This window comes from Ips typographus, linkage group LG5, assembly GCF_016097725.1.
Source record: "Ips typographus isolate SLU linkage group LG5, UJ_Ityp_2.0, whole genome shotgun sequence".
NCBI lineage: Eukaryota > Metazoa > Arthropoda > Insecta > Coleoptera > Curculionidae > Ips > Ips typographus.
The window spans coordinates 11,766,977-11,785,816 of NC_138426.1; the positions used below are offsets into that span (position 1 = coordinate 11,766,977).

At 32.6% G+C, this 18,840-nt stretch overlaps 1 protein-coding gene across 8 annotated transcripts in view; it reads left to right on the top strand.

Annotated features, from left to right (window-relative positions):
- The window catches only part of Neto (Neuropilin and tolloid-like), a 169,990-nt gene that overhangs the window by 120,562 nt on the left and 30,588 nt on the right, over nt 1–18,840 (top strand). For all 8 annotated transcript variants that reach the window (XM_081980184.1, XM_081980178.1, XM_081980181.1 and 5 more), the window contains one exon: nt 9,337–9,600. In XM_081980184.1, the coding sequence (XP_081836310.1) occupies nt 9,337–9,600 (264 nt within the window). The remainder of the gene's footprint in view (nt 1–9,336; nt 9,601–18,840) is intronic.

Here is an 18,840-nt window from a genome sequence, read left to right on the forward strand (position 1 = left end):
AGACATTTTTAAGCTTCTTAATTTTCACCGTTTTCAAGGCAATTTTTAAGTTGGGTTGGGTTGGTTTTGGGTCTTTGAATGTAATAACTGAATTATCTCATAAACAAAGTTTCAAATCAGAATTTAATAGAAAGACACAGACAGAAATTTAATAAGAGATACTTATTTTGTCAAATTGAACAAGTAAAGTAAAAAAAAACTGAAAAATATCTTGTGATGTAGAGAACAAGGCAGAAAAATGAAAACGTCATTAACATCACATAATGAGTATTAATTTCTTATGTATTTGTTCTAAATTTGATTAAAATTTAGTTATGACAAGAAACCGATATTTTAAACTGAACTTTTATGGACTGTATTTTCCTTGCAAAGCATTTTTCAGGAAAATAACATAATGTATGTTAACTTATTTTTTGATGGGCTATCGAATGGTGAATTAATTGACACTTAAAACTGGACCTGGTCGATTAACTTAGCTTTAATTTCTCTGAAGATGGCTTCGCAGTTCCTACAACAAACAATACTTATTCTGAGCGTTAAAACATAGTTCGGAATCTGGGAAAAACTACAAACAAAATGGCCGCTATTTAAATACACTTGACATTTTTTTAAAACTCTTTTCTTCACTTTTGAGATTACTTTTTGGCACAAACAAAAAATATCTTTCAAGCATCACAAACACAATGCTAATAATAACCTCTAAGCAAGACTTCTGAACCACCCCCATAAATTTTCCTACCCCAACTAACCTTTCACGACCCCATCCCTAGTGTAATAAGAATAATTTATATGAGGGTCGGTAAATTAGATTTGCTTTCCATCCAAATTTGCCTCTGTCGTAGATTTATTATTAGCTGGTCCTATACGAAGCGAAAAATTTTCACAAGATCAGAATCAATTTAAATCCAAGCGTAACCAAATTAATCCAAATAAAGGTCCAGAAAATCTTTGAAGAAGATAGGGGATCAGACGCTAAATTATTTAATTAGTCGTTCTAATTAGTATTAATAAGGAAAGTGCTGTTGGTAAACCCTTTTTCCATTAAATAAATTAACGGGAACTGTTATAAAGCATTATTTAATTAAAATGTGTTAGTGTTTTAGAGGGGCACGCTGTTGAATAGCCCATGGTTTGGTAGAATGGGCTTTATCAAATAGGGTTATTTATTAGAGAGAGTTTCATATCATGTAACAAAATTAACTTCAATAATTGCAGTAAGGAATGTGTAATAGTTTATTAACAGTTATTTATGCAGAAAAATATTTCTGAGAATGAATTTTTGTTCGTGACAGTTTTCAAACTTTCTATAGGACCTCTTCAGTAAAATTTTAAATAACAATCTCAACACAACTAATACTAAACTACTTTCTTCAATATCTGCTCCCATCTAAATACGCTAAATCCCCTGAGCTTTTATCCTACGGATTTGTTTTGCAAAGAAACGATGTTAAGTATGGAACTTGGGATTATTCTGACACGGGTCGACTTAATAAGCTTTGAATATTAACACACAGGGAAAAGATTTATGCATTAAGTTATAGAATAAAAAAGTTTTAACTACTTTCTTATCGTGATCCTAACACATCATTCTCAGGATGTAATATAGCGTTTAACAGTTAAGGGAGGATGGGGAAGGACACATTTTATATAAGTGATCACAGTTACTTTTGATACTAATTATTGTTGATATTGTTTGTAATTATTATATATCTTTGTGAAATGATTACTTATTAAAGTCGTAAAATGCATTTGTCCATAGACCCCACTAACTGGGAGACAGTGGACACTACATGGGGATAAAGTGGACATTAAAACTAGAATTATCAATAATTTGCAGTAATAACAAATAATTTAAAGTTTTATTAATAATTATCTAAACATAAAAGTATTATATTCATGTTGTTAACAAAAGTATATATTACACAAATTTAGATTATTTTCAATTCATCAAATTTTATCACTTTTGATAGCATTAGGAAAAGTATTGTATTGAAGAAAAACTTCCCAAAAACACAAATTAATGTTCCGGTTTAAACTGAAATTATTTCTCTTCCGATTCAAACTTACATCAAATAGAATTACTAGTTCTATTGTTCGGGTAAAATTAGTTCTTCTTGCTGATACTTAAGAAGCAACCCTTCTTGAAAAGGTTTCAGTTACGAACAAAGTTTTACCAAGAAATTGCATCCTATTAACAAGGTCTTACAAGATTTCTGTCCGGTTTCGCAAATTTGTTTTTGATCTCTCGCGTAATAATTGTTAAGAAATAATTTGGTTTCGTTTACTTGGCGCTAATAATTGTTTTCGCTACGGCTTCTGAGAGACCGCTTTAACCGCAACTACTCCGACTTCTCCTTTTAGACGCAAAGTCAACAACAAACGTACAAGTTAAAGCCGGAAAACTTTCCGAATGGAGTTCGACTTCAAATTAGTTTTCATCGTCAAAGTCATCAAAAGATCTCACTTTGAGGAATCGCAGTCCGAAATTTCAACTCAATTATTAATCAATACGATAAATTGTAGTAAAAAAGTTGGTTAAGTAGTTTGTAGGTTTTAAATGCCCGTAAATTTCATGGTTGTAAGATAAAAGACGTAAAACTTATCAAATTGCGACACAGTTGGAATAAATCAACTCAAGAGTATTTAAGAAATTTTAAGCCCTTTAATTAAATTTCTCTTGCTCGGTATAAGGGCTTTTAGGCAATCTGTCCTACTTCTTACTAGCAAAACGGTTTAATAATAATTTATTAATTGGCAATTTCTTACTCACGGCAAAACTTTAATGCATTGTAAAGATGTTTTAAAATAACGTAATTGTTTGCAAACTTATTGATTCTGTTGAAAGCTATACAAATTGCCTGTAGTTGGCGCCTTTATTAAGGAAAATTATGGTTAAAATACCGTGTCGAGTAACTTTTTGTAAGCGTTTGAATTAAAAGTTTTTGAACTTAATAATTGACAAAGAGAAGTAGGGAAACCTTTACGTCCAATTTCCAGGGAGGAAGAAGCCTACGCGTTCCCAATTTCGCTTTCAGGCTTTAATGATGTTTTCCTTTAAACCGCCCTACTCTTACATCAAAGGTTACAATTTAGTGCCACATGGGGATGGAGAAAGACACGATTTCCTCGATCGAGTTATCATGGTAATTAAGATTGCAATAAAACTTCTCAATTCAGGAAAGTGTTTTAGACAAAAATGTAAGCAAATATGAGAACATGGATATTACTAAGTTACATTTCAGTATCAATTAAATTTAAATATGTTACAGCTCAATTTCTTCATTAGCAACTTAACTGAGTTTGGCTTGATTAGTTATATAGTTTTTATTGTAATTTCACTTTCACTTCATCAAGTTTGAGGTTATGCCCCTCTTCATTTTGATTATGGATTACCTAAAGTTTTCTCTTTCCCTGATTGTCTTCCATTGCAATTACTTCTTTTATATTGTTTAAATTAGTAAATTTTACTTTGCTGCCGTCAATGTCACCCTACGACACCATTTTATCTGTCATTTCTAGAAACTACGTGAAATTTTCTTTAAAATGAGAAGCCAGTCAATATTTTGACAGAAAATTCAAAATGGCGACCTGGACCGCAATTTTGTCTGTCATTTCTTGAAACTACGTGAAATTTCCTTTACAATGAGGTGCAAGTCAATATTTTGACAGAAAATTCAAAATGGCGTCATGGAACGCAATTTTGTTTGTCATTTCTTGAAACTACGTAAAATTTCCTTTACAATGAGGTGCAAGTCAATATTTTGACAGGAAATTCAAAATGGATGCCTAGAGCGCCATTTTGGATGTCATTTCTTGAAACTACGTGATATTTTCTTTGCAATGAGGCAAGTGAATATTTTGACAGGAAATTCAAAATGGAGGCCTCGGACGCCATTTTGTCTCTCATTTCTTGAAACTACGTGAAATTTCCTTCAGAATGAGGTGCAAGTCAATATTTTGACAGAAAATTCAAAATGGCGGCCTGGAACCGTCAAAAAATACAACTTTTTTATTTGTCAAGTTACAGTTGACGGCTCGGTGTCATTTTATGTTAAAATTTCCCGGAAAAGACGCTGGTGCAGTCGGTTTTCTGATATATCAAAAACTCACAGAGTTAGACTTAAGATTTAACATTTTAACCATTTCTTTGCCAGGAATTCGGCCGATTAAGAGATACATGAAATCTAACTAAAAGATATTTACAATATGTGATATTATGGTAAAGGAACTTTGACGCCTTCTAGCGGCCAAACGGTGTGATCAATCAACTCATGTGGGGATACTTTTGGAAACCTCGAAATCTGATCTATCTTTTGGTTTCTATGACATTTTGACGTAACTTGTCAAGTAAGGGGGTAATTTAGGGTCAAAGCAACGCGTGTCAAATAATATGCTATTTTTACAAAAAATGCAATTTTGTCAATTTTTATTTTGCTCCAGGACGATTCCAATGCACATCAAAGGACATATTTATACCAAAGGACATTAAATTAGGTGAAATAAGTAGAAAAAAGTACTTTAAAATTGTTCATTTTTCAAAAAAATTGAAAGAATGGGGGGGTATTAGGGGTATTTTTTTACTACTTTTTGAAATTCGATATCTCGGTAACATGAAGAGCTAGAGAGGCCAGTTTTGGCTCATTTTGTAGAATTTATCCTCTTTTCAATGGCGTTTTAGAGAAATCTATAAGAGTTCAAATAAAAAAGTTCATAATTTAAAAAATTACATTTTTGCAAAAAGTGCAATTTTGGGCAAAAATCTGGGTTTAGAATATTCGATACAAAACGTGTTTCTGAGATTTATGACAGTTATTTTGACAGTGGTCACGTGACTGTCTAGCTAAAATATCCTCCAAAAACTACGTAATAGCTGTCACTAATGTCAATACTGTAAAAATTTTGCTAAAATTTGCAAAAATTACACTTTAACATAGTAGTTCACAGTTTTCGAAATAAGGTGTGTTTCTGAGATCTATGACAGATATTTTGACAATTTTACAATATTTACAATATTTGACAAAAGTGACATAAAGCAATTTTTTAGAAAAGGCTACTTGTTCATAAAAAAGTTATATGATTGGAACTCACTTGGTACAAGAATCACTTTGTCAGCAAAGTTTTACTTCACTTATTTTATTATTGATGAACCAAAATCTCTAAAACAATAAATAACAAATCAATTTAATTATTCAGTATTTATTGTTCAAGATTTTACGTTGACAATATTGACCAAAAATGAGCCATGATAGGAAAATGATATCTTTCAAGCACATTTCAATTAGACTCATAAATTTACAGGTCAATGTGAATCACACTGAATTTTATTTTTCCAATTTTACTTTACCTTACCGGTAAATAACCGGTTACGGTACAGGGTAGAGGGTTGAGTACTCGTAACTCGTAACTTTTTCTTCTAAACTAGTCAAGATGAATTTCTACTAAAAAAAACTCTTATTCAATTAACTTTCAGTTAATTTTTAAGTGCAAACGAATTATCATTCAAAGGCATAAGGTCAGACTCGAAGCGTTTCGTTAGCGTACGAATTAAACGAGCGAAAAGTCGAGAGTTTAATAAATGAAAACCTGTCGGAGAACAAATCTTCAGTTTTGAAATTAGTTTGCCGTTTTTGTTATTCCTTTTGCATTTCTTCGTTGTAAAGGCAAACATTCCGCTCGGTTTCAGACATCCTAGCCTGGGGATTGTTTGCGAAAGGAATTCTATTGTTTTTTTTTAATGTAAATGGCTAGAAATGTGTCCGTTTTTGCGTAAACTAATTAATACAAAACAATCTGTTGATATCTTACCATTTAGACGAGTTTAATTAAAACGGAAGAATGTCAATAAAAAATAATGTTTTTGAAATAGAATCAATTTTGATATCATCCGATGGAGGTTTTTCTTACAAAATGGACTAGTAGTAAAGTACAAAAGAGGCGCTCGACAAAACGTTGCTATTAATTTTTTATGAAACCCCTACCGGAAATCTGTTATGCTTCCCAATGGATAAAATCGACCTAAGGGAACTGGCCATCGAAACTTAATCGGATTTCATCACAATGCCTGGTGATACCGTACCGGTTTTATTGTATTTTATAGAAGGATGTTTTTTAAGTAGAAATGAAAATTGCATACCTACGTGGAATTGTAATGCAAAAGAATGAATTGGTTTTTTAATAGAAAATGTGCAAAGTAGGTCATTTCATACTAATCTGGTTAACTTTTGCTGCATTAGTCTAGATTTTCAGTCCATCACATATATGAACATATACAGGGTCTTCAAAAAACAATTACGGATTCACAATTTACGGATTTTAAATCGGTGTTACCCTAGCCCACTAAATGCAGAAAGTTATTTTGAACATTTTTGGTCTTTTGCAAAATTTTCGTAACTCGTTTCCAAGAAATTCGACTTTTTTTAAAAATTACATTAAACGTTTCAAAATTCCGTATCTTCGCCATTTTTTGGATTTCAGCCACTGCATAAACCTCAAAATGTTTGGCTTGAACTGTTATATGACATGCATATGTTTAAACACATGACATGTGTTAACGACAGCACGATTATACGATATACAGGTATTAAATTTTTTACTCGGTTCTAAGTTTACTCTGGCAAAATTTCCGTATTAGGCCACCCTGTACAATTTTTGAAATGTTTCCATGTTTAGATTGAAACTTAAAACTCAGAGTAACGACTAATGTAATAAACAATTAACTTTATTATTAACCTCGTATGTTTGTGAACTTAATTACTTAATACGCTTCACTCAGTATTGTTTTCTTCATGAGAGGGTGAAAACAAATAAGTAAAAATTGAACCGGAATGTTATCTACTCAGTTACAATATATGATATTCCTACATATTCCTTGCACTTGTTGCAAGGACTATGTATGGAACAATTTCAATAACATGAAAATATGAAACATCAAGGTATATTATTGAGATTATTTCCTTCATTGTACCAGCAGCCAATCAAATTCCGAGAACCGTTCTAGTTCCACCAATGGAAACCGTTTTATACTGATTAAATCCCTGGCTGCTAAAATTTAACAGTGATTAAACACCACCTACCTTTTTCGAATACGTTTTTTGAAGAAAATTTGATATTAAACGAAACGGGATTTAGACACTTATAAAATTTAAGTTATCTTCTTCAATATTAACAATTAATAAATCACTGTAACGTAGTTTTCATTAAATAATTACATAAATTAAAATATTTTGACGTATGATTGTCAATTTGAAATGTAAACAAAAATATACATGGCTGAACGAAAATCTGTCATCTGCTGGGGTGAGTTCAATATTATCATTAATTTCATCAGGTTTAGTTTAGTATTTGTGTTCTAACTATGGTGTTTTCTTGTTAATAAACTAAAATGTGGGTTTTCAGGAAATAATCTTGACATATACCCCTCGGTGTTCACGTTTTATCACGTAAAATGTGCATTGGTAGGTTTTTTGCAAAATTTTTCTTTTAGGCAAATGGTTTCGACTAAATAATTCTTTGGAAAAAATCCTTCGACCTGCGGTCTCAGGATTTTATCGTCGAATTATTTAGTCTCAATCATTTTCCAAGCAAAATTTTGCAAAAAATCACCTATGCACAGTTTACCCGATAAAACTTGAACGTCTCGGGATATAACCTATGATTATTCACATTTTTTAAGCTACTAAATGTTGTTTTAAAGTTTCTACATGCAAAAAGGTTAGTTTACTGCAACAAAAGCCACACAGGATGTCCAATCCAAACAGTTTGATCCTAACATACTGAAGCTAAATAAATAATGACTGTACTAATAAAGTTGCAAATTATCTAAACAGATTTTCGAACAACACGGACCGCTTTATTAATTGATTTGCACACTCTGGTTGCGGCCTAACGTTATTTAATGGAAAGGTCCAAAAACTTTGCCTGACCTAACTTGTGGATTAACAAAATCAGACCGTAGTTGATGGGAGAGGATTAAAACTAATTCCGTAAAGTTGAAGTTTATCTTCAGATTGCGTCTTGTTTATATAGGATGAGAAAAGTTTTTAGAGCAACGGAACAATAATCAAAAAAAGGGTATTTACCTTGTACAGGGTGAGTAAAGTTCATTATCTCATTGGTTTCGAGAATTACAAAAAAATCTTAAATACATTATTACATGTTTTAGAGAATATTGAGATGCATAGTTTAAAATTACTTTTGGATTAGTGGTTCATAAAGTCGTGGTAATTAAAAACTTTTTTGTTAATAATGTCATATATTAAACTTAATAGATTTTCTAATATTTCAATTTTTTTTTCACAAAAATATTAGTTTATTGTCTGTATGGTCTCTATCGTTGACTCACCCTGTACATACGTGGTGTGCCCATTGGCTGACGATTTTCAATCATAAAATTTATTTTTCTACTACCCCTATAGAAAATAAAATTTTTCTCCCTCATTTGAGAAATGAAAATATCACTTTCATTCACTAGGGAGTAAAAGTGCCACCAGGGGCCTATTTCTTGAATGTAGGGAAAAGAATTCTCAAGAGAAGTGTTGATAGAATGTGACAGAAAAAGCTGACAATGGCGGGTTACCGTCACATTCTACAGGTCTTTCTCTTGATAATTCCCTTCCCTCGTTTCAAGAATACGCACCCAGAGAGACTGAAAGTATTTTCCTCCCTAGGGAGGAAAAGTGCCACCAGTTAAAGTCACACTGTCTAAAGACAGTTTGTCACTTTCTTGACAAATTGACAAACATATTTGTCACTTCTTTTTCAGCCAGGTATTAACATATAACCGTTCCGTAATATTTTCAAGCTCAAAACTGCCTTACAACTCAGTTTTTGCAAATTTCAAATTCAAAACTGCATTTATGATACTCGCATAACTGTTTTGACTATTTTTATCTTCCAGTGGATTTGCAAGAACTTCAAAAATATTCCCAGATTTTAACAAAAACAAAGCTGAACTGTCTAGCAATAGAGATATAAAACTGTATCAGTCAATCGATTAATTTCAATTCAAATCCAGCGTCTAGCACCAAAAACAAAACAATGAGTAACCGTCGTAGCCAATAGCAAAATTCCACAGTGGCTGCTGGAAATCCTAACCATTATTTCAACATCAAGACTGCTTAAAAGAAGTTTGTAATTTAATGGAAGCACTTCCTGACGCAAAAACCCCATCTTAGACAATAACGCAGAGACAATTCCAGACTTGATGGATACCCGGACGAGGGTTTTAGTGTTTTGTTGTTGCGCGTCCAGTCATTATCGTTCTCGAAGTCGGATATTTCGATTATGTTTTTCGTATTTTGCCAACGTAATTGCAGCGAAACTTTCCTTTTGTTTCAGCACCTAAAAACCATGTGATAGAGCTGGATTTTCGGGACTATTTCGAGATCGAAAAGTCACCGGACTGCAAACACGACTATTTGGAAGTCAGAGATGGACAATATGGATTTAACAACCGGTTGCTGAAGTTTTGTGGAATGAACGAGTTTCCTCCGAGTATCAGATCGTCCAACCGTCATCTGTGGGTTTACTTCAAATCGGATGAGAACATTGAGGGTAGAGGTTTTAAGGCTGTGTTCGAATTTGTTCCTCGACCCAACCGAAGTAAGTATATTTTATATAATAATAATTTTTTTATATAAATTAATATAAATAAATAATCTTTTTGAACATTAAAAAACACTACGATTTAATACCACTTAATAAAATTTAGCTTTTTCCAAATAATAATAAACAAACGTATTATGGATGGTTATTCATCCGACTGAATAATACTTATTATATACGAGAATAAGATTACAGTTCTAGAAGAAAACTGAAGAAGATGGAGATCGATCCATATTTTTTTTTTTTTTTTTTTTTGATTTGTGAACACAAAAATAGTCACAGATGATTTTTGAGTGCAGTTATTTTTTTGTAGACAACAGACATTAAGATACCTACGTTTAAGATTTCTTTGACTTTTATATGTCTTTGGAATGAGCTTCTCTGGTGGGAGCGACTTAGAGTTTCTTGCTAAAATTAGGTAATCGAGGGTCTTCGAGGATGCTAAATTTGATTATCTAGTCAGTTTTAAGCCAGCTTATAGCTTATAGGGTACAACAAATCATTTTCTTTAACATCGCTCTAACTTTTTTCTGGTAAAGCAAAGTGACAACAACAATCCGAGTATCGGTTACCCAATATTTTCTTAACAAAAAAGATATAAAATACTTGAGGTTTTGTTTTTTGTTTATCAATCCCCATCCACTGACCGGTTTTGCTTCGTCAGCTGGTCATCCTGGTGGAGGTCTTGGCATATTTTTGGATGATCAAGAGAGTTTTCCGTACCCTATAGCCTATACAGGGTGGTCCAGTTTTAAGTGTCAATAATTTACCATTTGATAGCCAATCAAAAAATAAGTTGACTTGCATTATGTCATTCTGAAAAACGTTTCCTAAGGAAGATACAGTCTTCCAAATTTCAATTTAAAAAATCGTTTTATAGTTTAAAACTGAACATCCAAGACTTGTGAAAGTCCAAATTTGTACTGAATAGTCTAAAAACTTTTTTACTACTAGGAATGGTCTTATGAGTCGCTTTCTCAGACTGCCATCCTGGTTGAGTGTCTGAAGCTGGCATTCAAGAACAAAAAAAAATCCGGAAATCAAGACAAGGATTGTATTGTGCATGAAACTCATTTTTTACTACTAAAAATAGTATAAAAGTTGACTTTTAATGCTAGAACGGACCTTACTAGGACTAAAGAGAGTCTAAAAGTATATTTTCAAGACTTTAATTGGTGTACAACTCAATTTTCTGGACTGGACAACAAGTCTAGAAGTAAACTAAATTTTCGGACTATTTTATTTCTAAAAATTAGTTCTTAACATTTTTTACTTTTATTACTGAAGAAACTTGACTTTTGGAAATAGTCTTAAACTCGATTTTTCAGTCTTAAAAAGCATTAAAAACAGTCTGAATTTCTTAGAGATGCTACAATTTATTGCACCTATGAGTGTAGAAGTCAATTTAATAGTGAAGACGCTTGAAATAACATTTTCAAGACTATGGTCAGTGGACAAACTGGCTTTTAAGCCTGATAAGTCAAAAACTTTGTAAAGATAGTCTTGAAACTCGATTTGAGGCACTGAAAACAGCCTTAAAACACTAAAAACAGTCTAGTTTATTAAGAAATATCCGAATTTTTAGCACTGAGGTGTCTAGAAGTCGATTTAATTGTGACAAAGCTTGGAAAGCCATTTTAAGTCTATGAAGAATGTAAAAATTGTTTTTTAAGTTTGCTATGTCAATAACTTGGTGAAGATAGTCTTGAAACTCGATTTTCCAAGCTGAAAGTTTTGAAGCACTAAAAATAGTCCAGAATTCGAAGAAAATGAAAAGCAAAGTAAAAAGCAGGAAAAATTAGTTTTCAAGACAATTTTCATGAATCTAATGTCAATGTCCTGCATCTAAGACTATTTTCAAGACTAAAATATTGAAATTTATCTTAAAATTATGAAAACTTACTTCAAATAGAAATTTTAAGCTTCTGATGTCACTTTTTATTAGTTCAGTCACATTTTGGGGTTCAAGTCAATTTTTAAGGTTTAAATGTATAAATTTGTAATAACAAATTCTTGAAAAAGTAGTTTTTATGTCTACAAGTCAATTTTTAGTATTAAAGTCTCTCGATTTGCATGAAAACTGGTTACAAACACAATTTTTAATCTTCTGAAATCAATTTTATCTTTTCTAATTCAATTTTCAAAACTAAAGTCTTTTAGTTTGTCTGGAAACTATGAAAACTGGCTACAATAATATTTTTTAAACTTAAGTGAATTTTCCGTTTCCAAGACAATTTTTAAGTTGGGTTGGGTTAGTTTTGGGTCTTTGACCGTAATAACGTGTAATAAAGTGCTTGTTCCAAATTTGATCAATATTGCTCCAACGGTCTGACAGTTATGACAACGATTTTTTAAACAGAAATTTGAAAGATTGTATTTTCCTTAGGAAGCACTTTTCAGGAAAATGACATAATGAATGTCAACTTATTTTTTAATTGGCTAATTATTGACATTTAAAACTGGACCACCCTGTATAGGGTGTAATAAAAACTGCTACGTTAAATTTCTACTTTTGGAGATACCCCGTAAAACCATCGAATTTAAGAAACCCTTACAGTAAATTCACCTATAAAAATTTAAATAATAACCATAACCAAATGTAAAAAAAAATAAGAATGTGTCTCTCTGTGGTAGAGTACTTCCATTTTCTCACATCTGGAATATTTCCACAATTTCATATTTTAATGGAAGAATTATCAGAAAATCACGAATATTTCTAACAGCTCGCTTTTCAATGGCATCAAGGCCCTTAATGGCTTTCTCCCGGCGGATTGTTTACCAAAAAAAACCACAGCTTAAATTAACGTTATCAATAAATTGTTTTTTCTTCTTTTACCTCCGACTTCACTCGGTGATTCAAATTGGAAACGTGCCTCGGCAACTTTCGCTTTTCTCAGCACTTAAACGTTTTGTTTACCGTTCCGTAATAGACAGTTTGCAGAAAACAATAATGGAATAATTTATTTGCCAGTCTGTAGTTGACGTGTTATTGAATTTTACGATAAAAAGTCGAAGCTAAAGTGTTTATTAATAGGGTTTGGTAATTTTTCTTGAAAAAAACATTTTTTATTGGGAAAACCAACGTAAATCTAAAATTCAATTTGCATTAGGCTTGTGCCAATTTAAACTGTGTTCTGGTCTTTTTCCAAATACCACTTTTATGCAGTTTCAAATCCGATTTAGGAGCTGCCAGTGTTGCAATAATCGCAAGCGACAGCCGCACTTTCAATAAGACCGTGACTTTGGTCGCAATCTTCTATAAAATTGAGTTCCTGTTAAGCTGTTTTGCTATTAGAAAAAATTCAAAGAAATGACAAAGAATAATGTAACGGTTAGACTTAAATTCTCTATTATATTCTCTATTAAAACCACTCTGATTTACTATCTGTCAGAGAAGAAATTTAAAAAAAACTTAATAGAATAATTTTGTTATCAGGTTTTATTCACCATGTTCAAGTTACTCTGAAATAAGTATCCATATAAGTTAGTTTGAATGACATTTAATGTGAAAAATACTGCGTGTTACCTCAAATTTCTTAACTTAAATAAACACCTCCACTGTAAGTATGTACAGGGTGTTTCAAATTTGAGCCACATCATTGAGATCTCAACAACGGTTTGAGATACGAGGTCGGTTAAATTAGGGCAAAGTTGCACAATTTATAATATGTGTCGTTTTAACATTTGAAAAATGACGATTACTTAGATTTGAAATTTTGAAAAATCGTTTACATTTTGTTTTGAGCTTATTTGAAGAGATAATTCAAAGTGGAAAAGTTCAACTAGGAAACCAGTTGCAATAAGGGTTTTGCACCAGACTAATTTTTGGTCGAAACTTTTTTGAAAATTAGCGGATAGATCGTTTAGAAACGTGCCGATAAGAAATTTACAAACGAAATAATCGTTTAGTATTAAAAAAAGAACTGAAAATCATCGCGTTCTACGTGAAAATGACGTCACGAGGCACGTCCCGTCGCCGAGAATTCCCATTTACCGAATTTGCGACCGGTTTGCTTTAAAAACTAATATTTTATTTTTTTATTTTTGTAATGTTTTGATTATATTCTCTTGGTGAAAGTGGTGTAAAGTTTAAGTGATGTTAGTTTACAAACCAATACATTATTTTTTTAATGTTACTTTGATATGTATTTAATTTATGGCTCAACCTGTATCATTCCAATAAACTATTTCTCTATACATCTTTTACTTTACACTGGGACCTTTTTACTGGTTTCAGAAATATTATGATGGTTGGGGACTTTTACATACAGTCTATAAATTTACATGGAATTTGCTATGGACAATTCCACGATGGAGCTCGGTATAGTAACCTGACAGTCCACATTAAGCTGATCTTAACTTAAGCTACTTGAACTTTTAATTAAGAGATATGATAAGTAAAGAATACATTTTTGATCGTAATAAAATATTAGTAATTATTCTAATAAAGTTTCCGGTTCTTGGCAAAAAAAAATCAAAATTACAAACAAAAAAGAAAGAATGTAGAGTTTCAAAGACACGTCGAACGTTGTTTGCGCAGAGAATCCGCCAGTATTTTCAACTTCCTTTGAACGTTACCAAGTTTTATACAAGTTTGCGCTTGACGAATACACAAACAAACTGGAAACTTTTAAGTGTTATTTACTGCGCGAAGCTCATTGTCTTGTTTTACACTTTCTTGTAGTGATTAGTGGAAGTTTCTAGTTCAGGTGCAGTGTTGAAGTTTATTATCTTGGAAGGAGTGATAGGCTATTCCGTTTCAACTTCATCAGTCAGTTAAACTTTTAAATAGGTGCTTTCTTTTAGAATAACACTTTGCGCAGCACGAATGATAAGAAAAGTTCAAGAAGCGGTAAGTTCAGCCCATGGATTTAACAAAACAAAAAATATACAGAGAATTTATATTGTAGGCATTAGAGTCAGTTTAATAGTTGTTACTTAGTTAATACATCAGTTAGTGCTGCGCTTCAACTCAAATAAGGAGTAGTAAAAGATGTTGTTCTTCTTTTTCTTCAGCCTTCTACCACCCGTTTTTGGACATTGGCCTCTCCGTGTCTCTTTTCCACTTCTGCCAGTCTTTGTGCTATCCGAAACCAGCTTCGACCTACTTCATCCTTGATGTCATCTATCCATAGCATTTGTGGCCTACCTCTACTTCTCGTTGTTCCTCTGGGTCATCAATGTACAACCCTAATGGTCCATTTGTCACTGTTCTGGCGTACCCATCCAGCTTCACTCTAACTTTTCTTAAAATGTCTTGATTTCCCACTATATCTTTATTGAAGTTCCTGATTATGGATAATGCTTGGTTAAGAGTTAACGGTCCAGCATTTACATGTAATAATTTCTTTTTCGGAGGCAAATAATGCATATTCACTAGGAAGTTGCAATAGAATAACTTTTGGCTTTATAAATAAACCAAAACAAGTAGGAGCTTACTTACTTAATAATTAATAATTCACCAAAAACTGTTTGATTTGAGCCTTCAAAATTGTTGATATTCATGGAATTTCAGAACAATTCCATGAACATGTAGATCCAAAAAGAGATCACTCTGGGTCAATACTGGGTTAACCGTTTTTCTACAGTGATTCTTAGTCTACTTGTGCAGTACCTGCGTAAATCTCAGCACAGTGGGACAGGTTGCAACAATTTGAAAAATTAAAATTGAGGTTATGACTTATAATTCTGGTTGTTTTACAATGTGCCATACTATATTGAAAAACAAAATTGTTTGATATCATAAAATAACAATTATTTGATACAGAAATCCGACAAACAAATTACGAGCGAGCACGTAACACAAACAAAGTAAACCTAATTCCTACTTGTTCGTATATTTTGGTGTTTTATGAGGTAATCATTTTGAGACAACATGTACCACGACGAAGAAGATTTACCCTTTAAATACTATACGTGCCAGGCCGGATTACCGTTCCATTGAATTATGCTCGGCTCCGGAAAGCCAGCAGTTTTACAAGCGCGATAAATCTGCAGTCTTAAGTTTTAGGAAGTTCAAGGATGTCGTTACGTCCTTTGTTACTGGGATATGATTGTCGTTAAAACGGCTTTTCGAATGCCGTAGAAAACGGATTTGGAGTTGTTTTTGGGTCATGATTTCCGGCTATTTTTCTGTGCACGTTATTTATTACCGTAAAGGTAGCAAAATGAAGATAAGTCACTGAATCATTAGGGTGTCTTAGTGAATGCCAACTACATATAGCAAGCTTTTGTTTTGTTTAAACACATTTTTGGAATTCTCATTAAATTTCCTATCCAAAAGTGTGAAAAAAACATTACAAAATTTGGTACATTCAGGGAGAAAAGCGATGGGACAGTTTGACCTGCTAGAATCACAGTTTGAAAGAAAAGTCATAGACAAAATCACTTGTAAAACCCACTTGGAATGAGAAAATTACTGTTTTATACACATTTTTGGAATCCTCATTAAATTTCCTATCCAATAACCTGAAAAAAACACTACAAAATTTGGTACAGTCAGGGAGAAAAGCGGTGTCAAAATTTAAACTGTCAGAAACACAGTTTGAAAGGACAGTCAGGGACAAAATCGCCTGTAAAACCCACTTGGGACAGAAAAATTACTGTTTTAAACACATTTTTGGAATCCTCATTAAATTTCCTATCCAAAAGTGTGAAAAAAACATTACAAAATTTGGTACAGTCAGGGAGAAAAGCGATGGGACAGTTTGACCTGCTAGAATCACAGTTTGAAAGAAAAGTCATAGACAAAATCACTTGTAAAACCCACTTGGAATGAGAAAATTACTGTTTTATACACATTTTTGAAATCCTCATTAAATTTCCTATCCAATAACCTGAAAAAACACTACAAAATTTGGTACAGTCAGGGAGAAAAAGCGGTGTCAAAATTTAAACTGTCAGAAACACAGTTTGAAAGGACAGTCAGGGACAAAATCGCCTGTAAAACCCACTTGGGACAGAAAAATTACTGTTTTAAACACATTTTTGGAATCCTCATTAAATTTCCTATCCAACAGTATGAAAAAACATTACAAAATTTGGTACAGTCAGGGAGAAAAGCGATGTGACAGTTTGACCTACCAGAATCACAGTTTGAAAGAAAAGTCATAGACAAAATCACTTGTAAAACCCACTTGGAATGAGAAAATTACTGTTTTATAAACATTTTTGGAATCCTCATTAAATTTCCTATCCAATAACCTGAAAAAACACTACAAAATTTGGTACAGTCAGGGAGAAAAGCGGTGTCAAAATTTAAACTGTCAGAAACACAGTTTGAAAGGACAGTCAGGGACAAAATCGCCTGTAAAACCCACTTGGGACAGAAAAATTACTGTTTTAAACACATTTTGGAATCCTCATTAAATTTCCTATCCAACAGTGTGAAAAAACATTACAAAATTTGGTACAGTCAGGGAGAAAAGCGATGTAACAGTTTGACCTGCCAGAATCACAGTTTGAAAGAAAAGTCATAGACAAAATCACTTGTAAAACCCACTTGGAATGAGAAAATTACTGTTTTATACACATTTTTGGAATCTTCATTAAATTTCCTATCCAATAACCTGAAAAAAACACTACAAAATTTGGTACAGTCAGGGAGAAAAGCGGTGTCAAAATTTAAAACTGTCAGAAACACAGTTTGAAAGGACAGTCAGGGCCAAAATCGCCTGTAAAACCCACTTGGGGCAGAAAAATTACTGTTTTAAATACATTTTTGAAATCCTCTTTAAATTTCCTATCCAACAGTGTTGAAAAACATTACAAAATTTGGTGCAGTCAGGGAGAAAAGCGATGTGACAGTTTGACCTGCCAGAATCACAGTTTGAAAGAAAAGTCATAGACAAAATCACTTGTAAAACCCACTTGGAATGAGAAAATTACTGTTTTATACACATTTTTGGAATCCTCATTAAATTTCCTATCCAATAACCTGAAAAAACACTACAAAATTTGGTACAGTCAGGGAGAAAAGCGGTGTCAAAGTTTAAACTGTCAGAAACACAGTTTGAAAGGACAGTCAGGGCCAAAATCGCCTGTAAAACCCACTTGGGGCAGAAAAATTACTGTTTTAAAACACATTTTTGGAATCCTCATTAAATTTCCTATCCAACAGGGTGAAAAAACATTACAAAATTTGGTACAGTCAGGGAGAAAAGCGATGTGACAGTTTGACCTGCCAGAATCACAGTTTGAAAGAAAAATCACTTGTAAAACTCACTTGGAATGAGAAAATTACTGTTTTATACACATTTTTGGAATCCTCATTAAATTTCCTATCCAACAGTGAGATCCAACAACATCTGTTAAGACTTGATTTTGTTCAAATAAGTTCCGTAACCATAACAATCTTATCTTGTAACTTAAAGCAATTTTTGTAAATTATTTCATTAATAAATCTAAAAAACTGTGACAACAACTTTTAAACTGAATATACCTAATGTTTTGGTATAAAACAACACTTGACGGTTCAGCGGTTTGCCTAGAGGTTTTAATCTAAAAGTCCTCAAGCGAGGCGCTTAATCCCTTTTTAAAGCTCCTACACGAGAAACACGAAAAGACGACTAAGTGCTCAAAAAGCCCTTTTGGGCTTTTTTTGTCAACAAGTTTTTCATGATGAAACTAGCAGCAATAATAACCGGAGATTTTCTTAATTAAATTATGTAACTCGATTTCCAGTACGGTGTTTCCTCGATAATATCCAGGTGGGGAATTAAATTTAAGGGCGTCAAAACCTTTGTTGAAAATCGCTTCGAAAACTTGCGGATCTGCTAAAGTTTGAATCCAATTTAACCCTTTTAAATTCGAGGGAACTACCCGAACGGTAACTTCATTCGGAATTTATACGTCTGGTCGGACGAAGTTTTCGCTGAGCTGCATATTATTATTACTTGGATAGTTCTGAAATTGCTGACTCGTTGACGGTAATATAAAACATACTTTTACACTCAAGAGACTTTTTCCCAATGCAGTTTTGCTCGTCTCCTTTTGATTGTTACAGATGTAAAGTTTGATAGATACTTGTATAAGTTTTTTTTATGCTTACTCAGGTACGATATGTTGTTAACAAGCAAAGTTTGTAGGAGCTTCAAAGATCTTGACTGCTGCTGGCTCAAATATGAGTAGTGTAAGGTTGTTTTAAAGCTCATTAAATTGACTATTCCTGTATTACAATAGTATATTAGTTACTGTGAGTTCTGACAACAAGACACTACACCATTTACACCTGTAGTT